The sequence below is a fragment of the Rutidosis leptorrhynchoides genome, chromosome 10 (genome assembly GCF_046630445.1).
Source record: "Rutidosis leptorrhynchoides isolate AG116_Rl617_1_P2 chromosome 10, CSIRO_AGI_Rlap_v1, whole genome shotgun sequence".
Lineage (NCBI taxonomy): Eukaryota > Viridiplantae > Streptophyta > Magnoliopsida > Asterales > Asteraceae > Rutidosis > Rutidosis leptorrhynchoides.
This window is the reverse complement of record NC_092342.1, coordinates 66,239,257-66,262,496: the sequence shown is the minus strand read 5'-3', so window position 1 is coordinate 66,262,496 and position 23,240 is coordinate 66,239,257. Positions and strand designations below refer to the sequence as shown.

Here is a 23,240-nt window from a genome sequence, read left to right as displayed (position 1 = left end):
TATTTATTAATAAATAAATAAAATTTTATATTAAATTTATATAATAAAATATACTTTTATATATATTAAGTAATAAAATTTATAGGGTTCATTTAATATCATAAAGATAATATGATAGGTATTATTAAAGTAAGTTATTACACGTAGTAAAATATGTTTGTATCACATATTTATTTGATAAAATAATATCTATAATGATAGTAAGTAAAAGTTATATTATTTTGTAATAATAATTATTATTATAAAAATATCAATATTTATAATTACTAAGATGACATTATGATAAAACGATAATTCTAATTATGATAACTTTAATATTTACGATAATTTTTAATATTATCTTTAAAATAATAATTCTATTTAAAATAATAATAATAATAATGATATTTTATAGTAACAATGACATTTCTATTAAAATGATAATTTTTGTTAAAATGATAGTTTTAATACTAACGATACTTTTAATAATAATAGTAATGATAAAAATAATAAGAACGATAATTTTATCTAAATCAATATCTTATAATATTTTAATTTCATCATGATACTCTTACTCATTATTTCCTAATCATTTCGTTTAATAGCTTTTAATCGTCTTTTATATCGTGTTCATAATAATGATAATAATAGTAATCAAAATAATTAGGTGTTACAAATATTTGTTTTAATTACACTAATATTAATAATGATAGTTACTATAACATTATTAACGATAATACTAATAATTATCTTAATGATAATATAGTAATAATAATAATAACAATAACAATAACCATTTTTAAATAATGATATATATATTAATAATGATAATAATAATAATAATACTAATAATAATAATAATAATAATAATTGGATAATAATAATAATACTAATTATAACTTTAACGATAATAACGATAGTAATAATAAAAAAATAACAATTTTTAATGATAAATCCCTTTTATTGATAAAGATAATAATAATCATAATAATAAGATAAAACTAGAAGACGATAAAAACGACGATAATAATAATCATTTTTAATAAAAATATCGAAAATTCAATTGATTATAACTTCTAATCCGTTCATCGAAACCATTCGAAATCTAAAGGAAAAGTTCTTAATTTTTCGCTAGCTTTCCAAGGACATGCATATCTTATACCTTATCTCAACCTCAAGTGTAACTAATTCAAGATTCAACATAACCTGTCTAAGGGCAATATCAAAAGTACAAGCATGCATAATCCTAAATACTCGAGCACTAGTCAGGGATACACTATTAGTATGTAAAAGTTAAATTATGAGTACTCACGTATCAATATTGAGATTCAATATTGCAGGAAAGGTACGTAGACGCAACGAAAATGATAAACACTATATTGACCTCACGAGCATACCCATGAACCATACTCAATCACCTCCATAGCTATAACCCATAATTTCCTTAATCCTATCCTACTCGAAAAACAATTTCGAAACCACTCGGACAGCACTCTGTCGTAATATTTTATGTATACTAATAATATCTTGAAATAATACGGAGTAAATATATATATGTAAATCGATTGAGAGAGTTTAGAGAAAAATATTTTCAAGTTTCTATGAAATAATGAAACCTATTGAATTCTATTTATAATAGATTTTTGAATTATTAAAGTGAATTATTAAAGTGAATTATTAAAGTATGAATTATTAAAGTGAATTATTAAAGTATGAATTATTAAAGTGAATTATTAAAGTATGAATTATTAAAGTATGAATTATTAAAGTGAGAATTATTAAAGTGAATTATTAAAGTTAAAGTAAAGTAAAAATAAAGTAAAGGTAAACTTTAAGTATAGTAAAAGTATAAAACTATGTACGTATAATACGCGTATAAATATATATAATATTAATTTAAATCGTTATATATATGTAATAAAATAAAATATAAATATCGTTATCTTTATCATACTAGTTAACTAATGAGTTGTCAAAAGTGGTTCTAGATATTTATAAAAGTTATATACATTTTAATAATAAAGTTCTTTTTAAACTGAAAACGTTTTTGTACGTTTGAAACTAAATAGATCAATCGAGTCTTTATGAGATTCAATCTTCCACTATCCTTTGTCGAGTTCTCAATGATTGACAATTTGTTCTTATTTATAAATCACTTTACCATTTTCCGAATATTGTTAAAATGGAAAGATTTCTCAAATCAACGTGGGCCTTTCAACAGAGACTTGTAATCATAATTCAATATATCTGATAATTCAATCATTTGATCTTATCTTCTAATTCCATTGATAAACATTTTGAAACAGATACAATCATATAAAGTATTTAATCTAATATTTTGTTTACATTTCTAGTTATAATATATATACACATATACATATATAATCATATTCGTTTAATGGTTCGTGAATCGTTGGAACTTGGTCGAGGTTGAATGAATGTATGAACATAGTTTAAAATTCTTGAAATTTAACTTAACAAATATTGCTTATCGTGTCGGAAACATATAAAGATTAAAGTTTAAATTTGGTTGGAAATTTCTGGGTTGTCACAGTATTGATCCCAACCATTTCCAAAGTCAATCACACATGCGCGTAACATGTCTTCTAAAGTCTGAATAGTCCTTGACCATCCGTTTGCAGGTGATACACAGTACTCATATCCAAACGAGTACCCATCGCTTCTTGTAGCGACTGCCGAAACCTAGAAGTAAATCTACTATCACGATCGGATATTATAGATAATGGTACACCATGTCTCGACACTACTTCCTTCAAGTATAACCTTGTCAATCTGTCCATCTTATCCGTTTCCTTAATAAGCAGAAAATGTGCAAATTACGTGAGGCGATCAACTATAACCCAAATAGTATCATAACCGCTCACAATTTTTGATAACTTGGTGATAAAATCCATTATTATATTTTCCCATTTCTATTTGGGATCTCGGGCTATTGCAATAGACCTGACAGTTTCTGGTGTTCCGCCTTTACTTTGGCACAAGTCATAAATTTCCCTACATAGGTAGCAATATCAGCCTTCAAATTAGGCCACCAATAACGTTCCTTAAGATCACGATTCATATTTCTCGTTCCCGTGAGAATAGTGTATCTCATTTTATGTGCTTCATCCAAAACTAACTTCCTCATCTCACCCAACTTTTGATCCCAAATTCGGCCAGTAAAATATCGAGTTCCATCATCCTTAACCTCCATCTGGTTATCTAAACTCTTAATCTTTTCATTTATGATGTTCTCTTATTTAAGAGCTTCTAATTGAACCTCTCGAATATGTGCCATGAGATTCGAACGAACGGTTATATTCAATGCTCGAACTAGCAGGGGTTTTACTCTCCCCTTTCAACTTAGGAAATTGGCAATCACATTTTCCTTTCCTGGATGATAATGGATGTCACAGTCATAGTCATTTAGCAACTCTACCCAACGTCGTTGCCTCATGTTTAATTGATTTTGATTAAATATGTGTTGGAGACTCTTGTGATCGGTATAAACCGTACTCTTGGTTCCATATAGATAGTGTCTCTACATCTTAAGAGCGAAAACCACGGTCCCTAACTCAAGGTCGTGAGTGGTATAATTCTTATCGTCAATTTTAAGTTATCTCGAAGCATAAGCAAGAACCTTGGTATGTTGCATTAACACACAACCGAATCCTTGACGCAAGGAGCCACAATAAACCACAAAGTCATTGATTCCTCCTGGTAGTGACAAAATTGGTGCAGTAGTCAAACTTTTCTTTAACAACTGAAATGCTTATTCTTGCTCAGCAGTCCAACCATATTCTTTTCCTTTTGTGAGTCAGTGTGGTTAACGGTCGGGCTACTTTGGAGAAATCCTTAATGAATCCCCTATAATATCATGCAAGGCCTAAAAATTGACGAATATGGGTCAGCGTCTTGGGTGTCTCCCATTTCTAAATAACTTCGATCTTTTGCAGGGTCCACCTGAATTCCCTTGTTACTAACAATGTAACCGAGAAATTGTACCTTCTCTAACCAAAATTCACATTTCAAAATTTTCGCATAAAGCCGTTCCTTTCTCAGCGGGTCCAATACTATTCGTAAGTGTTGCTCGTGTTCCTTCTTATCTTTCGAATAGATTAGGATATCATCGAGGAATACAATAACGAATTTGTCTAGATATGGTTTATATACACGGTTCATAAGATCCATGAACACGTCTGGAGCATTGGTTAAAATGAAAGGCATCACTAAGAATTCATAATGACCGTAACGGATCCTAAAAGCAGTCTTAGGAATGTAATCTTCCTTCATACGTAACTAATGATATACTGAAAGAAGATCTATTTTGGAATAAACAGATGATACTTGTAATTGATCAAATTAATCGTCAATTCTCTGAAGAAGGTATCGGTTCTTAATAGTTAATTTGTTCAATTGGTGGTACTCGATACACATTCAGAATGATCTGTCCTTCTTCTTAACAAATAGAACAGGTGCTCACCACGGGGACGAACTAGGTCGAATTAATCCTTTCTCCAACAATTCCTGTAGTTGGATCGACAATTCTTGAAGTTCGAATGGAGAAAGTCTGTAGGGTCTGCGGGCTACGGGCCCATCTCCAGGTGCTAAATCAATTTGAAATTCTACCGCTCGGTGCGGGAGAACTTCTGGTAAATCTTCCGAAAAAACCTCGGGAAAATCTCTGACAGTAGGCACATCATCGGGCCGTCTCTTCTCAAACTCGGGTTCATTTACATGCGCTAAGATTGCATGACAACCTTTACTTAAGTATTTCCGAACTTTTAAATAACTATTATATTCAACTTCATGTCACGTTTTTCTCCATACACCAATAATGGTTCGCCATTCTCAAATGGGATACGGATAACTTTCTTGGCTCTAACAACTTCCGCCTTATTCTTGGATAACCAATCCATTCCAACAACTACATCTAAACTTCCCATTTCAATGGGTATCAAATCAATAACAAAGTCATGACCAGCTAGGTTTGTAATACAATTACGGTATACGATATCCGCTTTCAGTAATTTACCATTAGCTATCTCAATAATGGACTCAACATCGGGTTTCTAATATTATGACGAAACATCTTAGAAACAAAAGTCTTATCAACACGAGTATCAAATAAAATAGATGAAAAGTAGTTGTTGAGTAGATACGTACAGTAACAAGCTATGGATTCTCATGAGCCTCTTTCGTGTTTATAACAAAAGCTCTTCCACGAACGGGTACAATATTCTTCTTATTCGGACAACCCTTCCTGAAATGTCCCAGTTGACCACACTCATAGTGGTCCTTTGAAACGGGTGTGTTGCCATTAATTGCAGGCTTACCAACCCTACAATCCTTAGCAAGGTGACCATGCTTTTTGCATGTATCGCAAATCACATTATAATACCCAGTGTGGTGTTTGTAGCACCTCTTACAAAGTGGCTTGTCAACTCTGGCTTTCGAATTGGAATTCGACCCATGATTAGTGCTTTTGTTTAAATGAACAATTAAATAATAACATTTATCACAAAGTATCTTTTTTAAATGTTCATATTTTCATGTGACCTTAATGGTTGAAAGAAAAAAAAACGAAAAAAATTACTTCCCCCCAAAAAGGTGATTTCTTCTTGACTAAAACAGTATATATATATATATATATATATATATATAATCAAGAGGGAAGCACTTTTTTTGGGGGGGAAATGGGGGGAAGTAATTTTTTTTTAATATTTTGGTTTTTTCGATTTTGTTTTTTTAGACATCAAAATTATGTAAAAATATGAACATTTAAAAAACACTTTGTGACGAATATTATTATTTTGGCGGTATAACGTCCGAAGAAAAAAATGAAAACATTCAATGCATTGAATGTTTTTATTCTGAGTTTATTTGCATCGTTTTGTTTTCATCTTGTGTGAAGTGTTTTTTTTTTCGAAATTTAGCCCGATTTAGAGTTTAGGGTTTAGGATTTAGGGTTTAGGGTTTGGTGTTTTGGGTTTAGTCCCTAAACCCAAAACCACAAACCCAAAACCAAAAACTGTAAATCGTTCGTGTTAAAATATTCAATCTAAACCCTAAACCCTAATTTCTAACCCCTAATAGTTAAACCCTAATTTTTAACCCCCTAATTTCTAAACTCTAATTTCTAACCCCTTAAAAAAACTTAGAATCAAAATATTCAATGCATTGAATGTTTTCATTTTTTTCTTGGAGCGTTTTAACGCCAAAATAATAACATTCATTACAAAGTGTCTTTTTTAAATGTTCATATTTTCATGTGATCTTGATGCACGAAAAAAATTTCGAAAAAATGAAAAAAAATTACTTCCCCCCATTTCTCTCCAAAAAAGTGCTTCCCTCTTGATTAAATCTCTCTCTCTATATATATATATATATATATATATATATATATATATATATATATATATATATATATATATATATATTTATATAAAATAGAAGAATAAAGATAGATAAATATGGATGTTTGAACTAAAAGACTTGGGGCTTAGTGTTATCAAGAAAACTCATCAACTTTAAAATTGTAAGTTCGAGTCTTGTCCTTGAAAAAAATTTCAAGTGTGTGTTTACTATTAAAAGTATATACATATTGAGTAGGATGCTAAGCACGAGACATTATTAAAATGTAAAATGATGGAGCGATAGGTGATTAACCCGATTATTAACAATTAAGAAGGAAAAAGCAGTTATCGGAAGGGTAAAATCATAATCAGGTGGTTTATTGGTTTAATTTGTTTGTATGTGGTATTGTTGAGTTTGCTGCTACTTTTTTTTTTTTCCACGAAAATATTAATATATATATATAAAGATCTTAAAGATCCGGTGGAACACACAAACGACAATGATTGAAATTGAAAGGGCTCGTACTAAGTCGGTATTTTTTGTTGTTGTTTTGCTCTTGTCGTTTGTTTGTTACCGTTTATTCGTGTTCTTCTTTCTATTTTTCAGGGCCATTTGTTTTGACCGGTAAGGCGGTAAGACAAGGCTCAGGTATAGTTAACGTTTAGCTCGTCTTTATTTCTTTTATTTTTCGATGACGTGACTAAGTTATATAGTTAGCATTATTTTTTTAATAAAAACATTTTATTAATACGGCTCTAGTTATTGAGTCGACAGCAAGCGTCGATTTATTGGCGACTTGACTGACTCTTAGAGCCTAAATTAAATTTTAGGCAGGATTTGAAACCCATGGAAATTTGATTTTACCATTTTCATGGCGTCTCAATTTTATTTTTAATTTTATTTTATTTTTAAAAATTTGCTTCCTACTTATTGGCCGGAGGTAGGGATGTCATCGGGTCGGGTTTATGTAATCCCGGACCCGAACCCGATTAAGAAACCTCGCCTCAAACCCGCCCCGAAACCCGTCGGGTCCCCATTTACTTGCATACTATCGGGTTTCGGGTTTCCCCACGGGTAAACGGGTATACCCAATTAGTCATTATGTATCTATTTTTCAATAAGTTACCAAATCAAAATATCGAAAAATAACTTAACTACTTCATGTTTAAAGTATTATAAAAATAAAATATTACATACAAAAAGTTGATTGAAAAGTTTCTAAAATACTCAAATACACAAAGTATATAAAATATCACATCTCGAAAACTTGTTGTATATGATTATATTGAATAAAATTATACTCGTTATCAAAACAAATAAGAGAAATATTTCATACATTAACAATATAATACTAATACTAAAATTTTACATAAAAATTATTATTAAAATTCCTCGGGCAGGGTATACGGGTATGCAGGCCGGGTATATGGGTCGGGTAAACGGGTTTGTAACCATCCCCATACCCGGCCCATGACCCAAAATTTTTTTTGTAACCATATCCATACCCGGCCCATGATCCGACGGACTCGGGTCAGACCCGGCTCAATTATAACGGGTTTCGGGTTTCCCCATCGAGTACGGGTCATTTTGCCATCCCTAGCCGGAGGTCTACTCGGAAGCAATCTCTCTATCCGTCGAATAGAGAGAGGGATGACTTTCTCTACTTTTGAGAGCGTTTTCACTCTGGGTGGAGAAATGACTTGTCTTTATTCTCGGATAGAAGAAAGATTGTCTACATCTCACCTCCCCATACACGACTTATGTGGTATTGGATTTGGTTGTTGTTAAAAAATTATTGGACAATTAAAATTTTAAATTCCATAAAAAGTCAAGGGGCTAAGTATTGAGATTAACAAACCTCTAAACTTCCACTCCACTCAAAGCAGCCATCCGTATAGATTCCAACTGTTTTCTTCCGGAGATTTAAAAAAAAAAAAAAAAAAAAAATAATAATCTGAAATCCTCCAATTATTTCTCCGGCCAAATTAAAATCTGAGTCAGTGTTAATGGCAGAAGGATCAAAAGATTCATTAACTAGTAGTAGTAGTAGTAGTAGTAATACTGCTAGTCAACAACATCATGATATTATTGTTGAAGATATCGTAGATAACGTCAAATCTGCCCCCAATTCTCCCAATTCTTCTACTCGCAAGGTGATTATACTTATCTATTTATGTAATTTGCCCCAATTGAATCAGTATTAGTTTTTCAATTTATGAGATCTAATTAGTCGTCTGGATTAGTGTACTTAGGGCAAAGTTTGTAAAACTTAATAGTAGTGTAATTACATTTGATCAATTGTTATGTTATTAGGTATGTTATGAATTGGGATCCTTAAGCTAGTTGATGAACCCTAAAGTAGATATTTTCGTTTAATAGATAGAATCGACATAATGTTTGAGATTTTGTGAATAATAATGTATTGTTATTATTACTGGGAGTGTTAGGATTTGACAATGTAAGCTTATTAGATGAGAAACTAACATTTTATGAATGTTAGGCCGTAAGGGTATGAAATGTGCGATGTTACATAATTTGGCAAGTCAATGTCAACTCAAAGGAAACAAATTAGAATCGATGTCGTGAAATGTTTTTGTTATGAATGTTTATAAAGTATGACAATGGTGAAGGTGAATAATTTGCGTCTCAGCTGAATAAATGAGCTTATAGATTTACTGTGTCTCTCACACATCCCTTCACGTGCAAGTACTACACTGATACGCATATAAGTATTGACATCTTTGGTTCATATATGTGCGCATATATAAGCGTTAAGATTTCAGAATAGAGGCACAGTTCATACATGCATTCAAGTCTAAAATGACAAACTTGGGATTTCATTTGCATTAAAGGAGCTTTTGTTTGTGAATCAAAGCTATATGCTTTTGGAGTGGAATTGGATTCTGAACTAGTTTTGTGGGATCCGCCTTTTTCCTGTTGTGTTTCTGACAGTTTTTTGAAATTATAGTCATAGGCATCCTCACGTTCTTTGCCTAGTTCTCCGTTAATAAGTCTACTTCACACTTAAATAACATATGTGTCGTATGAAGTGGTATACTACGTTTATTACATGATATTTGATTTTATTTATTTCCAGGCATGTTATGCTGTTCTTCAAAGTTGGGTTTCAAAGAAGTTTATGACCGGATGGTATACCTTGACCATCTTATGCATTATTTACAACTGTCTGTCACTATTATGTCCTCTTTAACATTGACTTAATTTGTCCAATCCAGTGTTGTTCTCTTTCCTGTGGCTGTTACGTTTTTTGTGACCTGGTGGATTGTACAGTTTTTTGATGGTTTCTTCAGTCCTATCTATGAGAGACTTGGCGTTGAAATATTTGGTAAGTCATTTACGCCGTATTTTTCTGTTTGTTGTAATTTAAACTAAGTTCTTTATGGAGGATATTAGCGGAGAACGTGACCTCATAATACTGTAAGTACACAAGGATCTGTTTGGATTTGTGGTTTGGAATCAATGATCAAGTCTCACTGATCAGATTATTTAGGAGATTCTTATTTTTTATTTCACAAAACATATCTCGCTTTCTTTTCACAAAAGTAAATTATCTGTTTTGGTCTTGTTAAACAATTATAACCCGAAATATTTAGTGATCTGATTGCCTGATTAATTTCAATTCCAGACAGCAAAGGCACATTTAAACAATGTTATAAATATTTGTGTATTTTTTTGCTTCGTTTTATTCTGACCGATTACAGCAAAGACGTATCTCCTCGTCCCAGTGTTCATTTAGTTAGATAAAGGCTTAGTATAAAAATCATATTGTTTACGTATTACTCACTATATATAAGTTATTTATATTTCGCTCACTTCGACTTTGTTCTTAATATTTTCTTACAATTTTCCAGGTCTTGGATTTCTTACGTCATTGATCTTTATATTCTTTGTTGGCATCTTTGCATCATCGTGGATGGGTGCTACTGTCTTCTGGGTTGGGGAGTGGTTTATAAAGCGAATGCCGTTTGTGAAACACATATACTCTGCATCCAAACAAATTAGTGCTGCTATATCTCCAGGTAATCAGTGTCACGTTTATTTGAAACTTATCGTACACAATATTGGTAGAGGTCATATGAATTGTTAAGTATAATGTTATTTACATCAAAGTAAAGTTTTGAGTTATGATTACTTTCTTGTTGCTGATTGAACTCATAGAAGTTGTTTGAGTTTGAAACACAGGATTTAAGAAACTAATAATTTCCGTATATCAACTTTGTGGAGTTGTTTTCTTATAAGTTTTACACTAGCACTAAATCAATAATGCATGATGTTTTAATTGGGTGGTTTCAATGTAAGGAGTTACCTTTATGACTACTTAGAGCTCTTTATTTGTTTTTTCATTTTGGGCATTAGCAATGGTGGATTTGATCTATTTTCTTATGAATGGTCATTTTGGTTATGTTTTTATATGTTATGATGGGTAAAACAAAAACTTAGGTAAAAAGAAATGGGTCAAATGTGCTCAAAATCGCCATAAGTATGTATTTTATACCTATAACGTTCTAAATCATAATATTGAGATAGTCTAGATTATCACAGAAATGTAGTTTTTGTAACCGTATCTTTCGCACTAATGATCTATCGAAACTTATAAGTTTTAAGACAGAAATTTGATTCAGGTTAACCTAACAGGATCAAGACTACCCAGTTTGACTCCTATTCTAAAGCGCACAACCCGGCCCTTTTGCCATATCCGGGCTGTGGATGTTCTATTACCATTTGACCATGCTCTTAATTATATTTTATTGCTATTTGGTACTTAAAATAGAGACCTTTATCTTCTGGTCACAGATCAGAACACCACTGCATTTAAGGAGGTTGCCATCATTCGTCATCCTCGTTTGGGAGAATATGCTTTTGGTTTTATTACATCATCAGTTGTTCTTCAGGTACTTCGATTTTTGTTAGTACTCGTTATATCAGACTTGAAGTAACTTTTTCATTCGAACTTTGTATATAGTTATTTATACTTTCTGTATTTCCAAAAACAGTATATGTTTTGTTAAAAATGCTCAACTTAACAGTTAACATTCAAGTTTATGGTGGAAGAAGATATGAATGTGATTGTGGCCCTTGTGATATTGATGTGAAGATATGTTATATGTTCACGGTCCAATAAAGAATGCACATTTGACTCTTGAGTATTGAATGAGTTAATTTTAACTTGAAGATAAAAAAAAAAAAGTTATGTTATTTGAGAAAGAATTTGAGTATTACATAACAATATACAGATTCTTAATTGGGAATATTAGGTGTGATAAAGAACAAAGTTGGTTTTGAAATGTAATTTTGAGTCTTTGAATACGTAATGCACCTGTGCCCCTGAACTGATTAACAAATACCTGCAGAGGGAAAATGGAGATGAAGAGTTATGTAGTGTTTATGTCCCTACAAACCATCTCTACATCGGTGACGTATTTTTGGTGAATTCTGAAGAAATTATACGGCCAAATTTGTCTATTCGAGAAGGCATTGGTATCCTCACTTTCCCTGCATTCGTTTCTTTCTTTACATTTCACATGCATAATTCTCAAATTTCAACTATTTTTAGTACATATGGTAAATTGATGCATTTATAATTGATTAAGAAACTGGATTATTACAAAAGACTACTATAAGCTGTTGAATAAAATAACTCTAAAGACTCCGTATTCATCGAACACACACTTAGGTTTTTTATTTTCTTTCATTTTGATATGTTTAAGAAGTTCTATAACTTGCATCAAACCATCTCCGTCTAGCTGAGTGGTTACCGCCCTTTTGGGTGTCCGTGAGGTCTCGAGTTCGAGTTTCACCTGGGGATTTCATAATGCAATTTGCTTTGCAGTTGGTTATGGAGTCCTCTAGAGGCATAGTGTGTCTGGCTGTCCTATGGCAGTTGTTCAGGGGGTGCTTCCCAAGGATGACTACACGCAGAGCCTATCCTATGGCAATTGTTCGGTGGAACATCCTTGACACGTGGAACGGATATGATCTGGTGGTGGGAACTCCTTTGGTGGTCCCCGTCAGCGACTCCAATCTCGCTGTAAAAAAAAACTATAACTTGCATCAGCTCATTTTTTAGTAAATGGGCCCGAACGTTCTGTCTAATTTTGATGAAATATTGCTCGATGTCATACGATAATACCAGTATTTAGTTCTGTTATATGACATTCTTTGTCTAATGGATATTTCAGAAATTATTGTTTCGGTGGGTATGTCGATGCCGCAGTCAATATCTCCAATAGAGCGGGTCTCACGTGCTAATGATAGAGTTCCGCTAAACAGAATGATGTAGAAGATGTGTTTTGGATGAATTTGTATCCGTATCCATATTTTCTGCAGTTCTTTTTATTTGAATCAAATGAAACTTTTGTATTCTTGTATTGTATGTATCTCAATCGTTGTTGGGTGCTTTAGGATCGTAGCGATAATGGTTGCTGCATATTTAGTAATGGCCACGATGCATTGCATTGTTTTTTGTTTGTAAAAAGTCAATATACAAATTTTATGTTATGTGGGTGAGTTGCATCTCAACTAGTCTAAACCCTAAAGCTAATGTTTTTGAGGTTGCATACACAAAGTTTGTGTTTTGATTCAATTTCATGTTAAGAAAGTTACTTTTGAATTCAACATTCAAGGATCTGAATAGTTTATTTAGTTGGTACTTGGTAATGAAACATTTAAACATATATGTTCTACTTAGGTTTTCTAAGATGGGAATGGACTGAAAGTGAAGTTTGTTGTACATGAAAATTTGTCCCAATTGCACTAAAAGTAGAACTGCATCATCATTAATTATTATGATTGCTTAAAGTTTCTTTTACCATTTAGTCATTAGTAAATCTTCTTTAAGAACCCGTTGGTGCATTGATGGTAACCTGACATCCTTTAAGAGGGGTTAGGCGTTCGACTTTCATGTGCTGCAAAAAATATTTCTCTTGTAGTTACTAGCACATTTCGAAAGTTTCAGACGTCTATGCATTAAATGTTTCGTCCAAAAAATGATTTGTGGGTTCCGACATAGTGATAATTTGTCTCCATATATACCTTACATAATTAACCACTCGGCGTCATAAACTAAGTTTCAATTATTAAAGCTATCACTACAAATCAATACTCGTATATCAGACAAGATTGCAAAATTCACTATTCATGGAGTAATCGGTCGACACTTTGAAAGGAATAATCAGCAATTTGGGATTAATCGGATCGAACTTTTATACTTTAAGTAAAAGATTCTAATTTATATATGTAAATATAGATGAAAACCATAAACATAAACTTTAACATAATTATTTAAAATCATAAACATAATCGTTTATTTGTTCAAAAACATCAAAATTTCTAGTTTGAATTTATATTAAATGTTGACCAAGTTTGACTTTCACCGACTTTGACTAACTCATTTGATTTTAACCATTAAACAACGTTAACTGATTAATTAAATGAATTTGAAAAAACAGAACGGTCCGTTCTTAAAAATGAATAATTCGGGATTAATCGGGTGTAATCAGGATTTTTTACATCACTGATATAATGTATATAGGGGTGAGGGGTGATGCATGTCACGTGCTATTTTGTTTCCAGTTGGAAGTTATTTGCATCGACCAAATCTTTAAAAGTACTTCGTCTCCCCTGCAAATTGTTCTTAAATCTGAAACATCTTAGATCACTCTAATTTTAATGGCGCACCTGAATAATTCGTTGTTCATACTATCTCTCTCTCTAATTTTTCTTCAATTTTTTCACACAGCCGTTGCCAGAGGTGGTCAACGGGATCCAGGTCAACTTTTTATTATTTTTTTCCTTTTCTAATTTTTACTATTTACTATCATTTGCTTGATTTTGTCTGCTAAATGATTTTAATGAGTGTGTGTTTATATGTCTATATACATATATTATGATCTTATATTATATCTGTTTAGGTCATGGTATGTGTAACTTTTTTTACTTATTTATTACTGTATTTGGAATAGAGAAGAAATGAAAACCTCACATATTTATTGATTTATAGTATTAGATATTAGATATGTACATTTTTTTTTGTGTAATCCAGTTATGATGCTGGTAAATGGTAATTGGTATTATATTTAATTATCTTTTCCTATATGCAGAAAATTACTATGATTTATTGATTTTGTAAGTTTTCTAGTTACAAGGATGTAAATGGACTCTTGTTTTTATACAGAGTGATAGACTGATAGTGATATTAGGTATTTTGTTACAGGGAATTAGATTCTCAACATCATGAATAACACATCCACTGGAAATATGCATATGCATATGGTATATAACTCTAACCTTGTGTTGTAGCTCATGCGGTAGTGGTCTGCCAGAGGTCAGGAGTTCGACTCCCGTGGGGTGCAACATTGCACACAAGGTTTCCTCTTTACCCTTGAATTCCACCCAAGGGTGCCTTCCGCACATCGCGTTGCGGGGGCAGTGAGGAGGGGGGTTTTACCGCCCATGCCCTCGGATTTGGCCGGGTTTTCTCCTGGGCAGTAGTTGGGGGGCGGGTTATGCAACTGCGGGAGATGAACGTGTGGGAGGTTAAGTCCCCCTGGGTGATCAGTACTGCTGTTAAAAAAATGGTATATAACTCTATTTTATAAGCTTGTTACTCAGGTCTTAGAGGTTGGTTGAATTTTCATTTTGTATTCACGGATTTATGGTATATTATGAGGAGTTTAGATTGAGGTTTTGAATGGGTAATATTGATCATGTAGCAGCTAGCTATACTTTTGTTGAATTTTTGTTTCATTTTGTACTCATGGATGTATGTTATAGGATGATTTATGCTACTAAATATCATTTCATATTGGGTTCTTACTTTTTATAAAATATAGATATAGATATAGATTATGATTAAAATATAACTTAAAGTACCTTTGAAACTACAATACTTCGATACATATTGATGCATCCAAATCCAAATAACAATCATTTGAAAACCCAAAAGTGACCTACACCTGATCTCTTAGATTAAAGGCTACCTAATTACAAACTTGCTCTAGAGTTTTCCTTAAAAAATATGATCTTTTTCAGTTATATATTACAACTGAACTTAGGATGAATAATCGTTTTTTACAACGTTTGTTGATCATCTTGTCACTGTATCTTAATTGATTTATGATCAACAGGTTTTGTGGATATACCATATGCTGCTTCCAGAAGACATTTGTCGGAAGAAAACCACTTTCAGAAACTGTAATACGGAGTATTATTTATCACTTTCAGAAAAATTTTAAATTATTTAATTATATCTTATATTGGTTTACTTGTGGCTATTTCTGCAGTAACGCTTTAGCTCGTGGGTATATGACTAATTCTGATCTTGAGAAGGCTATCAAAGCATTTCATGGTAGATGTCGTCACATATCCAGGATTTATAGGTGACTTATTCTATTTGTTACGCTACTTTTTTAATTCTCATCGTTTAGAGTTTTACGGCTGCCGTTTTTGCTAAAATAAATAGTTGAATTAACTCGTGTAATTAACTGACTCGTTTCTAATTCTCTCTTTGAGGGCATTTAATTCTACACCAGTATTGGGAGAAGTGTCTTAGGTGTTCCACTGGTATGTTCTGTTCATACGTCTACAGAGTTTTTTTTTTTTTTTTTTTTTTTTTTACGCGGCAAAAATCATACCTCTACAGTTATTTTCATCGTCTGTTTCTACAAATTTGAAATGTTGTTTATCCTTATCGCTTTCATTATACAGTGGGTGATGGAGATTTCAAATAATCCTGGTAAGGAAGAAGCAAAACCTGCTTTCAAGGTGATGATATCTTGAATTCATATAATATATTGGTTTATTGTTGATTTATTATCTATATTGTACTTTCCTTTTTTCATGAAACTGATATTATTATTATGCAAAGCAAATTTGTCTCGAAATCAATAATTAGTATATGAAAATGCACAAGTGTTTTTAAGATTAAATGGTTGATATCTTGAATGTTGCAGTTTGTCGGGAATGTGCATGGAGATGAACCCGTAGGGCGTGAACTTATGTTACTTCTAGCAAATTGGCTATGTGATAATTATAACAAGGATCCTATGGTAACCATCTGCTTTACAACAATTTTAATTTACGTGAAGCATGCAATTCATATCTTATGCTCTTTTTTAGTTTACTTTGACCCAAGAGTTACTGATCAATGTAGGCGACACTGATTCAATTCATATCTTATGCTCTTTTTTAGTTTACTTTGACCCAAGAGTTACTGATCAATGTAGGCGACACTGATTGTAGACAATGTACACCTTCACATCCTTCCATCAATGAATCCGGATGGATTTTCTCTCAGACGACGTGGAAATGCAAACCATGTTGATCTCAATCGTGATTTTCCAGATCAGGTAGCTTCATCTTTGACTCATCTGTTTGGTGGAGGGATACTTTAGTAATTTTACAGTCCAAACTATAATTTCAAACTTTATATTTTATTTTCATAAATGTTGATATTTGCTTGAAACATCTGTTGCACTTACTCTTAATAATGAAAAGTCTGTAAGTTGCTATTAACCCTTTCTATGTTTTGTATCATAGAATCTGTATCTGTATTATCGTTAAGTAATTAAGTAACTCGTTTTGTTCTTCATGACTTACAGACAACCAATACCTTGTTTTCCATTAAGTTTTACTTCGTAAAAATAGAACATGGTTACTGTGTTGTATTCCATAATCTTCATATAAAAGATCTTTAAAAACTTTTTTTTGATTAAGTTCTTCTTTAAATTGATATACTCAATAAATGGTTGCTTAAACCATTGAACTGACATTACAGTGTTACACAATGCAGTTCTTTTCGATAAATAATGATATCGATGAAAGACAACCCGAGACAAAAGCGATCATGAGTTGGATTAAAGATATACGCTTCACGGCCTCTGCTAGTCTTCATGGGGTAATCAGTCTGAATTTTTATTTATTCTTTTTTTTTTATTATTATTATTTGGATAAAGAATCAGCCTAAAACTTGCTAGGACCTCAATAAGTGTATATACGATGCTTCTCTGTTTATGAAATGAACTTTTGTCATGGCTTCCTTACATAAAATTAACTTTTTCTGCTATAATGTATTGACTATGACAACTTGATTCAAGTAAAAATTGGTAACTCCCATGCTGTATTGAGCCAAAGGGCATGTTCTGAATAAAGGTTTCAAAGTTTAAAGTTTATGCTTTCTTTGAATAAACATAAAGCGCACGGCTTTTAATGTATTAACTTATTTCTCAGGGGGCACTCGTTGCAAATTATCCATGGGATGGGACTAAAGATAAAAGGTGAGTTTTCATATGTTGTAACGTGAGATTATTTCATAGTTAATGGTTTATTGAAGTAAACAATATAATAAATCTTGATTTTAGGATATATGAAGGGTTTTAACGTCCAACGTTATGATTAATCGTGTAATATCTATCTTTCACACAATCCAAATGAGGATACTGACTACAGCTATCGTACCTATAGATTCAGAAATATATCGCAAAAGTTGTCATTCTTTCAGTTCATAGTTTAATATGTTAAATCATATCATAATATGTTAATCTTGTTATTTGCAATTTCAGCAAAAGTTATTATGCATGTCCAGATGATGAAGTTTTTATATATATGGCAAAGTTGTATAGTGGCTCTCACTATAACATGTCTCTTAGCAAGGAATTTGATGCAGGAATCACAAATGGAGCTTATTGGTATGCAATTTGATACTAAAAGTGTTCAAGAAAGTTAGAATTATCTGATGTAAATTTGCAGTACTAAGATATTTTATAGAAATTATTTATCTTGTTTTTAAAATTTATTTCCTTTCTGCTACAGGTATCCAATATACGGTGGTATGCAAGACTGGAACTATATATACGGTGGATGTTTTGAACTGACATTGGAGATCAGTGACAACAAATGGCCTCCTGCTAATGAGGTCAGGTTCTTCTTTATAGTAACTGAGCATATTAGCTTAATTTTGATTGTTTAATTTAGGGTGTGCTTATATCTTAATTGTTTATGTTAAATCGGTGAAAATTTTGATTTGAAATATGCCCAAGTGCTTTGTTTATAAATGTAGATGATGCAAGTAAATATAGTTTTTGCGACTTATTCAAAGCATAAATTATTTATTGCGAGTTTAAGGAAATGAACATAAACGTGCTTGCAGGTAAACCCAACCCCATTTGGTTTTGTCGGTGTTAATTTACCTGCGTTTACCAGAACCTGTTTCGACTGGTTACAAACAACCCATTTCGTCACCTCTAATTTGTTTGTTAGATGGTAGTTCTGTGAAATATGTTACTTTTAAGATAACCGCAATAAGAAGCAATTTTAGATACAGCTGATAATTAAATCTGCAACATAAAAATTTGATATATGGTCAATGATCTTTTCATTTTTTGCAATATCAGTATTGAACTTGTTTTCCTTTACCATCTGCAGCTTCATATGATATGGGAATACAACAAAAGGAGTATGCTTGATCTTGTTGCTAGCCTTGTGAAGGTAATTTATCGAGTTTTAACTAAATACCTTCCAACTGTTGATCTTGATCTAGTCCATAATCTGTTGCAAATTAGAAAATCTTTGAAGATATAAAGTGATCATATAACTTTTGTACTGTTTTCAGTTGCATAGCTTAGAATGAAGATTCATCAATCACATACATATATCCTGTCTACTGCTGTAAAAGTCGGCCGACACTTCGGTTTGGGGACTAGCCCGTTCCGACTCGCCTAAAAATGCCTTAAAAGTCGGTCAACACTAATAAGTCAGGTTAAAGTAGGGTGAATTCGGCCTAGTCGGTCAAAGTCAAAGTTAGTTTAAAATGTCAATATTTTTTAATATCATATTCTGTGCCATATACCTATATTTGAAATATTTATGTTTTATGTTTGATATATTTTTGTGTAACATATATAAAGTCAACGTTGGTCAACGCCCAACTCATCCCGACTCATCCCTCCAATGTCCTGACCGACCCGTCCCTGACTCGCTACTTTTACAACCTTGATCCCGTCTATGTTAATCAAATTAACTAACTAACACAGAGTACAAAGTAGTTTTTAGTGACTGATTTGTGATCATCCTGATTGTGATTGTGACTGAAAGAATGTTAGGTGCTTAAGCGCTTTATAGTTGATCAAAAGTGATGTAATTAGTTTAACATAATCATTTATTTATTCTTGTCCAAACATATACACAGTAGTATGCTGACTCATAATCACTTTCTATTCTTATCTTGTGTAGTCAGGGGTGCATGGAAGGATCTTTTCATCAGATTGTGGATATCCTTTACCTGCTTCTATCGCAATAAAGGGTATAAATTACACGGTACGATCTCTTTGTATACTCAATCTTAATACAAGTAAAAAAGTATATGAGTATCGAAGGTGAAATCGGTGGCTTCCAACGACCACGACTGCTTAATTCGAAACGAATTTCAATCATTTAATTTTTATTTTTTATTTTTTAGATCTCATAGTAAGAGTTTTCCTTATATTCTTACTCGTAAGAGACACGAGTAGACACAACTCCGAAGAGTCAATAAATGACTCGTAAGAGTCAAGGTCATTCAAGGGGTGATATATTAGTGTCGATACTGTTAGTTTATGTAATTGGAATGAAGTATTGTTTGTTTGTTAAAGTCCACTTGACACATTTGCTAACATGATGTACAGATTAAATCGAGCGAAACGTTAGCTGATTATCATAGGTTACTGGCACCTGGGCACCAGTACGAAGGTAACTTACATTACTTAAGCTAACAATTTGTTAGCTGATTAACAACCCCCCCCCCCCCCAAAACAATTTGTTAAGGGGGTTTTTGAATGAAATTTTAGCTGTTCAAAAAAAACTTACATTACTTAAGCTATACTTAATTATCATTAACTGACAGTGAGTTTTTTTAAAATCATGTACAAATTCATAGTATGGGTACTATGATTTCTAGAAGTTAGAAAGTTCAAGTAACATTGAAAATAACATAATTACGCAAACATTCCCTGCGGTTTGCTCATGTACGATTTTGGTTCCTAAACTTCTTTTCTTACGTGGACAGTCCTCGTGATTTACGAATTTTGCATTGACAGTCCTCGTGGTTTACCAATTTTGTGTTGACAGTTCACACAATATTGGTAAACCACGAGAACTGTTCACGTAAGAAAAAAACATTTAGGGACTGAACTCGTAATCCGAGCGAATCACGGGGACTGTTCGCGTAAATATGTCTTAAAATTTTTAAAAGCTTTAATTATCACCTATTTTCTGTCAAAAATGTGTCAAACATCGTCATGATAATTTTATTGTTAACTTTTTGGAGTATTGTATTCAACAATGTTATAAAAGTTGTAAAGGTCTATTGTCATATTGTCCCAAAGAAAGGTAGAAGGTTTTCCCTGTTCGAGCTACCCGCGAGGGCGAGTAATCCGACCCTATACTCTAATTTACGCAGCTCATCAAGATTACTCCTGGCTGTTTCCAACTCATCCCTAGCCACCTCTAAATATCCGTCATAGACGGGATTCGAACCTGAGACCTCTTGCAAGGAACTCAGGGCCCAGAGAATGAAACCCCTTTTTGATGTTTAGGTGTTATCTAAGTGAGTTTTAGGACTTAAAGCTTTGATAAAATTTGGTTTACAGAACCAATCGAGTTAGTTTTGGCCACTTTACTACGAGTCTATTTACAACACATATCCAAACTTTATTGATCTTTTTGTGGTGATGAAAATTGTAACTCGAGCCTAATGTCTCATATAATGCAGTTGTGGCAACAATGCCTGGTTACAAAACACGAACCACAACTATCGTAGTGAAGGAAGAACTAATGACGTTAGATTTCATACTCGAACCAGAAATAACCATAGCTGACCGGTTTTTACCCAATCGCTGCGTCAGCAGGAGAAGTTTGAATATATTTGCGGTTATATCGAAGTCTCATATGCAAGTATCTTTAACATTAATTCTAGTTTTGGCTTTTCTCTTTTTCCTGATGAAGAGAAAAGCCATTGTTAACCATTTTAAAGTGCGAAAGTTAATACGACAAAGACGAGTTTCTGCAGTCTAAAGTCCATTGTATACAACCCTGTATGAACCACAAAAGGTGTACATTTTGTTTCTATTTATACAAACTTTTATAGTTGTCGTCTAACTTTTAATTTAAATAAACGTGAGAAAGAACCTTAAGAATTGTGCTGCAGTTTTCTGCTGACGAGAAGGGTTATGAGCATATATCATTATAATTTATAATTGCACCTTCAAATAAAATTGAGAAATATTGGTAGATTTGCATTCACGTGTAGCTGTACTCTTAGACCATGCTCTATGTGTTTTTTTTGGAAAGATCAGAAATTTTATTAAAAAAAAGCAGAATAATTACAAGCGATGGGACCATAGGTCCGATAAAAACATATACATGCACTATGTATTGACAACGAAAATTTGGTTGTTGACGTTGAAAAAGACAACGGTCACCCCTTGCCATTGTGGGCCGTTGTCAAATTTTTCGTTGTGACTGGCTAGTAAAATTTTTTTTTTTTTATTTCTTTATTAACCCAATATCAATTATATTTTACCACGTCACAACACAACATTTACCTCAACGTACCTTCCATCCAACAATAATGCCATGTCGCTCACAACGATTCCATTTACCATAACATATGGTCTTATCCAGTGGCGGAAACGGAAACTTTTTTTACCGGGGTCAAAAAAAATTTAAAACGTAGCAATTTTTTTGAGCAAAATATCGATGCATTTGGATAAAATATGGAAGTTTTTCGGCAAAATACTGAAACTTTTGAGCAAAATATGGAGCCTTTGGAGGCAAAATAAGAAGACTTTTGGACCTAAAAAAAATCCTTTGGGGCAAAATCAAAAAATCCAAAATTTTTGTACTAAAAATTTCGAATCCACTGGGGGCGGATGCCCCCGCTTCCCTTACTACTTCCGCACCTGGTCTTATCAAAGTGATCTTTCTTTAGTGGAGCACGGTTGCTAAAATTTGATTATAATTGATAATGGTAGCAACTAGCAAGACGACTCATCACTTTCTCATCAAGATAGACTGTCACATCAATATCACGTCACTACTTCTTTTTCATGACAGTTTGAAGACAGATTTACACTACTATTACACACCTCCTCAAAAAAAACTAGTACTACGTGTATTATAATTAAATAAATCAATTTACAATCATTATTTAAAGCTAATAGCTAATAGTACAAAAAAAAAATATTCAAGCTTCCGTCCTAAAATGTGTATAGATATAACGAATTGCAACTAGCATTATGAGGGCACTCTACTGCCAATGGCACCCTTACAAGCACATGGTGAGGGCATGAGATTCTGGCAATGGTTAATATATTTTTTTAAGATGTTTAAAATTAGTTGTTCATTTACATAAATAACTAAAAATAAGAAGTTAAAGTTTTTTTATAAAAGTATAGGGGTATATATCCAGGGGCGGATAGCACGTGTATTGACTGATAGCACGTGTATTGACTTGTAGCACGTGCTACCAGTCAATCTAGACGACGACGTGTAAATTTTTCAGAGCTTTTTTATGATGGGAGATGATATTTCCAACATCATTTTTACTTGTTCCACCATAATCTCATACTTTTTTCTTTTTTCCCTGATTACCCATTAATAAATTAGAACAAAAAGTTTTAAAATTTTTATCTAAGCCTATCATTAAGGGAGGGTGTTATAGTAATTTAAGGTGAAAGAAGCAAGTCCAATGGTGGAAATATCAATTCCCATGTGGCGTCGACCGTTAGAGAGACAACCGTCGACCGCAAGGGAGACTACCGATCGAACCCGCCAAAAAACAAAAATAGAAAAATAAAGTTTTTATGATTATATGAAAGTGCAACCAATGGATTTCAATAATTGGACACTGT

General features: G+C 32.6%; 2 protein-coding genes across 2 annotated transcripts; both read left to right on the top strand.

Moving 5' to 3' along the window:
* The first annotated feature begins 8,217 nt into the window (after positions 1-8,217).
* Positions 8,218-12,761, top strand: LOC139873348 (protein LIKE COV 2-like). The gene is made up of 7 exons (XM_071861274.1): positions 8,218-8,489; positions 9,434-9,486; positions 9,573-9,682; positions 10,209-10,376; positions 11,152-11,249; positions 11,709-11,835; positions 12,537-12,761. Exons 1-7 carry the CDS (start codon positions 8,343-8,345, stop codon positions 12,635-12,637), a joined length of 804 nt encoding a protein of 267 aa, XP_071717375.1. The 5' UTR covers positions 8,218-8,342; the 3' UTR covers positions 12,638-12,761.
* Positions 12,762-13,934: 1,173 nt separating this feature from the next.
* On the top strand, positions 13,935-21,521 carry LOC139872245 (carboxypeptidase SOL1). The gene is made up of 15 exons (XM_071860087.1): positions 13,935-14,125; positions 15,483-15,549; positions 15,639-15,734; positions 15,888-15,918; positions 16,063-16,119; positions 16,308-16,403; positions 16,581-16,703; positions 17,147-17,251; positions 17,584-17,630; positions 17,916-18,041; positions 18,166-18,268; positions 18,778-18,840; positions 19,585-19,668; positions 20,016-20,079; positions 21,101-21,521. Exons 1-15 carry the CDS (start codon positions 14,026-14,028, stop codon positions 21,400-21,402), a joined length of 1,464 nt encoding a protein of 487 aa, XP_071716188.1. The 5' UTR covers positions 13,935-14,025; the 3' UTR covers positions 21,403-21,521.
* Positions 21,522-23,240: the final 1,719 nt, after the last annotated feature.